Source organism: Portunus trituberculatus, chromosome 7 (genome assembly GCF_017591435.1).
Source record: "Portunus trituberculatus isolate SZX2019 chromosome 7, ASM1759143v1, whole genome shotgun sequence".
NCBI classification, from domain to species: Eukaryota; Metazoa; Arthropoda; class Malacostraca; order Decapoda; family Portunidae; genus Portunus; species Portunus trituberculatus.
In genome coordinates, this window is record NC_059261.1 from 6581243 (window position 1) to 6586543 (window position 5301).

Sequence of the window (5301 nt, forward strand, 5' to 3'; positions counted from 1 at the left end):
CTGATCCCACCACCACCACCACCACCACCACCACCTTATCCACTATGCCACTTCTATTGAAAAAAAAAAAAAAAAAAAAAAAATGAAAAAATGAAAAAAAAAAAAAAAAAACGGTACATCACCACCATTACCATCACCATCATCATCATCAGCAGCAGCAGCACCACCACCACCTTTTCCTCTAATGTGTGTGTGTGTGTGTGTGTGTGTGTGTGTGTGTGTGTGTGTGTGTGTGTGTGTGTGTGTTTGAGTATTCTGTGAAAAAAATAGTCAAATGAAGGTTTAATATTGAGAAAAAAATATAGAAAAAAAGGAAATAAAAAAGGATATTGATTTTGTGTATAAGAAATTTGATGAATGGAATGAAGGGAGTAAGACAAGAAATAGGGAAAATTAAAGAGAATGTAAGAAAATAATGAAAATGAGCAAGCTTACAAACACACACACACACACAAAAAAAAAAATAAATAAAATAAATAAATAAATAAATAAACAAATAAATCACCAGAAAATAAATAAAGAAAAAAAAAAAGAAAAAGAAAAATCAAATTAAAATGGAGAAAAAAAACAGCAAAAAAAAAAAAAATAAATAAATAAAATAAATAAATAAATAAATAAATAAAAACACCAATTCACAGCCTAAACTTTCCTTTTAGGCCTACTAGGTTACAGCGGCGGCGGCGGCTGTGCACATAACGCGCCAACATGATCGCCACCAACACCACACTGGCCGCCACACACCAGAGGGGGGCGGGAGAGGGGGCTGCGGTGAGGGGGGAGGCTGGCACTGACCCTGGCACTGACACTGAGACAGGCAAGGAGAGTGGCACTGCTAATTCCGGGAGTGCCAAGTGTCTGGAGTGCCCCGGGGGAAGTTTGGGGTCCTGTTTCCGTTTTCTGTTTCTCTCCTTCTTCTCTCTCTCCTTCCCCTCCTTCTTCTCCTCCTCCAGTCGCTGCAGGAGGAGGTCTGCCTTGTCCTCTAAAGACCTCTCCTGTGACGCCACTCTGAAAGGTTTGTGGCACCGTTAAGTTGGGTTAGGTTAGGTTGGTTGGGTTAAGTTGGGTTGGGTTAAGTTAGGTTAGGTTAGGTTAGAATAGGTTGGGTTGGGCTAAGTTATGTTGGGTTGGTTTAAGTTGGGTTGGGTTGGGTTTGGGGGTTTGGGATGGTTAGGTTAGGTTAGGTAAGATTTTGGGATAGTTTTCGTATGTTTTTTTAATCAATTTCTTGTGTTTTCAGAATGTTTTGGCGTATTTTTCACTGATTTTGTGGTTTTAAGAAAGACACAACAAAGGACTATTGGCTTCAACATGCAAGACACTCACAAACACCAGGGTGGCATTTAACAACATGGACAAGAATGTGATGAAAAACATTATAACCTCTATAAGATCCAGACTGGAATATGCAGCAGAGGTGTGGTGTGGTGTATTGTGGTGTGGTGTGGTGTGGTCACAATACATGCAAAGGGACATCAGGAAACTAGAAAGACTCCAAAGGACTGCCACAAAGATGGTGCCAGAGATGAAGGACCTTCCCTATGCAGAAAGACTGAAGGAAATGGGACTACCAACTTTGAAGGACAGACGGAAGAGAGGAGACCTAATAATGATGTACAAGACAGTGAATCGTAGGGAAAAGATAGACAGACAACACCTGGTAACACTGACGGAGGATGGAGACAGACAGACAACACCTGGTAACACTGACGGAGGATGGAGATAGACAGACAACACCTGGTAACACTGACGGAGGATGGAGATAGACAGACAACACCTGGTAACACTGACGGAGGATGGAGATAGACAGACAAGAGAACACTCCAAGATCATGAAAAGTCAGTGTTTGAGGGACATTAAAAAGTTCAGTTTTCCACACAGGGCGGTGGACATCTGGGACGGCTTGAGTGGAGAGATTGTCCCACCAGAAAGTGTCCACAAATTGAAGGAAAAGTAGGACAAAAGCAGATAGGGAGACAGGTCACTAGGAGCCCCACTCGAACCCTGTAACACACACACACACACACACATACCTGTTTAGACCAGAGTGAATGTCCCCTCGAAACAATGGCCTGTTTACAATAATTCCTGAGCCTATGGGGGCATTTGGGGGGGGCTGGAGGTTGAAGGCCGGGACAGGGGGCAGGGTGCGGGGGGCGGAGACGGACGGCATTTCTGATTGGCCGGCGTAGAGGAGGGAATGGAGGTGGACAGCCAATGAGGATGCAGCCACTCCGGTGAGATGAGCGAGGCAGCCGTCTGATTGGTGAAAAAATAGAAAGCGTCAGTATGTGTTTTTTTTTACTTTTATTTGTTATTTTTCATCGGTGTTTGTTTGTTTGTTTACTTTAGAGTGTAGTGTTTACCTAACCTCACCCAAACGATCCCCAAGGAAAAAAAGAAGGAAAAAAAAAATAGAAAGATTACAAACAATTTCTGTCTCATCAAACGCACAAACACAAACAAACACAGAACTAAACAAACACCCCAAGGCAAACAAAAACACTCCCAGGAAACATACACAAACAAACACACTCGCAAAACAAACACGGAACTAAACAAACACCCCTATGGAAACAAAAACATCCCAAAACACCCAAAACACCACAAAACACATCCAAAAAACACACCCCTGAAAAAAAAACCCCACCACAAAACCCCCCAAAAAAAAAAACACACACACACACACACAAACACACCTGTACCAACAAAAAACATCCCCAAAATACCCCAAACACCACAAAAAACACCCCAAACACTCCGCAAAAACACCACAAAAACACCCCAAACACACACACGTACATACACACACACAAAGACACCTATACAAACAAAAACACCCAAAACACCCAAAAACACCCCAAAAACATCCCCAAAACACCCCAAACACACAAACGCACTCACCCGGCAGTACAATTTCACTAAGAAGGCGCCTGTGTGGGCCAGTGGTGTTGCTGGTGATGAAGGGGGCCAGGGGGGGCAGAGGAGGGGGCAGGGGAGTGGTGGGGCACTGCAGTGGGGGGCATGGAGGTGGGTGTGGCCTTGAAGCATCCTGAGGGGTCCTGCCAGTGTAGGATTCCCATCAGCCACCCCTCCTGTAGGAACTGCGAGTACCCCAGCATTCCACACACAAACTCTGGGGATTGGAGGAGGATTAGAAGGATATTTTTAGGATTGGAAGGATTAGAAAAGGATTTAATAGGATTAGGAGGATATTTTTAGGATTGGATTGGATTAGAAAAGGATTTAATAGGATTAGGAGGTTATTTCTAAGATTGGATTGGATTAGAAAAGGATTTGATAGGATTAGGAGGTTATTTCTAAGATTGGATTGGATTAGAAAAGGATTTGATAGGATTAGGAGGTTATTTCTAAGATTGGATGGATTAGAAAAGGATTCGAAAACACACCAAAACACCCCAAAAACACCAAAACACCCACAAAACCCCAAAAAACACCCCAAAAACACCCAAACACTCCCAAAACCCACCCAAACACACCAAAACATCCTCAAACACCCAAAACACACCAAAACACCCTAAAAACACCTAAACACCCCAAAACACCCTAAAAACACCTAAAAACCCACAAAACACATCCAAACATCCCCAAAACACCCAAAACACACACACACACACACACACACACACACACACACACACACCCATCTCAAGGAAGAGGTCCCACACGGCTGCAGGGTTGGGATGTCGCTGCAGGCTTGGAGGCAAGGAACACGCTTGGACATACAAGTTTGCACACATTTCCGCCTGTAGCTGCTCCAAACTTGCCGTGCGCTTGTGTTTGACCAGCCACTGCTCCAAACGGCTCCCACACCCGCTCTGGAGGGGGTGCAGGTGTGGGGGGGGTGTCAGTTGTGGAGGTTTGGGTATAGGAGTGTGTAAGAATTAGAAATGATGGAATGAGAGAAGAGAAGAGAGAAGGAATGAGAGAAGGGAAGAGAGAGATAGAATAAGAGAAGGAATGAGAAAAAAATAAGAAAATAAGAAATAAGAAAAGAAAAAGGAAAAGAATATAAGAAAATGAATAAGAAGAGGAATGAGAAAAGAGGAATAAGGAAAAGAATAAACAAAGAAAGGAAAAGAACATTTAGAAAAGAAAAAGAAAAAAGAAAAGGAAAAAAAAACAGGAAAACAAGAAAAGACTAGGAAAAACAAGGATAACAAACAAACAAACACAAAAATATTACCATGAGAGAGAGAGAGAGAGAGAGAGAGAGACACACACACACAGTAAATTAGAAAAAAAGAGAGAAAGAGAGAAGAAAAATGAGAAAAGAGACAGGAAAAAAAGAGAAACACACACACACACACACACACACACACACACACACACACACACTGACCATCTCTGCAACAATGGAGTAGAGTATCTGGTGAGTGAGGCCATAACTTGCATGGCCGGGCTGCGTCATGGCCTCCTGGCACCACTGACTCATGCCGCACACCACCCCATTGGTCGGCTCCAGCACCTCCGCCAGGCACCGGTCTGTCTCGGAATCTGAAGTGAAGGTGGGGGAAGTTAGGTTTTATTTTATTTATTTTATTTAACCTATTTATTTATTTATTTAGTTATTTATTTTTTTTGTGAAGGGGAAGAGGAAGGGAGAAGAGAAGAGGTTAGGCTCAATTTTTTTTTTTTTTTTTTTTGTGTGTGTGTGTGTGTGTGTGTGTGTGTGTGTGTGTGTGTGTGTGTGTGTGTATGTGCATTTTCTCTATTTTTTGTGTATTTCTTTCTTTCTTTATTTATTTATTTACTGCATTTGTAACAAGGCAGACGAGGTAAATGAGGTTGTGTTTAAAGTGTCTTCACATTTTTTTGTGAGTTTGTTTGGGGCGGAGGAGAACGGGGAGAAGAGGTTAAATTTTCTTATTCATTTATTTATATACTTAACACACTGGGCTCACAACCAAGAGGGCCCAGGTTCGAGTCCCAGGCGTGGCAAGGAAATGGGCGCAGCTCTTAACGTGTAGGGTGTGTTCAGGTAGCAGGAGGTAGCTACAGGGTGTAACTGGAGGTGTTGTGGCCTCGCTGTCCCGGTGTGTGGAGTGTGTTGTGGTCTCAGTCCTACCCGAAGATCAGTCTAAGAGTTCCAAGTTCACTCTGTAATGGGGAAGGCTGCCTGGATCAGTAGACAACCATGGTGAATTACACACACACACACACACACACACACACACACAAAGACGCACCAGTGAGGCTGTGTTGTGCTGCGCGTGCCCTGGTCGTTCTATCCCACAGCAGAGTGAGATCAACCCTGCGATGAGAGTGTCCAATGTCCCAGGA

The 5301-nt window shown here is 43.3% G+C and overlaps 1 protein-coding gene across 1 annotated transcript in view; it reads right to left on the minus strand.

The window, feature by feature from the left end:
- Positions 1–548: 548 nt before the first annotated feature.
- Positions 549–5301, minus strand: part of LOC123519507 (UPF0764 protein C16orf89 homolog) — a 7377-nt gene continuing 2624 nt past the window's right edge. Inside the window, 7 exon segments of the mRNA XM_045280865.1 lie at positions 549–1005; positions 2031–2256; positions 2562–2565; positions 2931–3133; positions 3662–3836; positions 4361–4515; positions 5208–5301. The exon segment at positions 5208–5301 is cut by the window's right edge and continues 39 nt beyond it. Of these exon segments, the coding sequence (XP_045136800.1) occupies positions 633–1005; positions 2031–2256; positions 2562–2565; positions 2931–3133; positions 3662–3836; positions 4361–4515; positions 5208–5301 (1230 nt within the window). The 3' untranslated portion in view covers positions 549–632.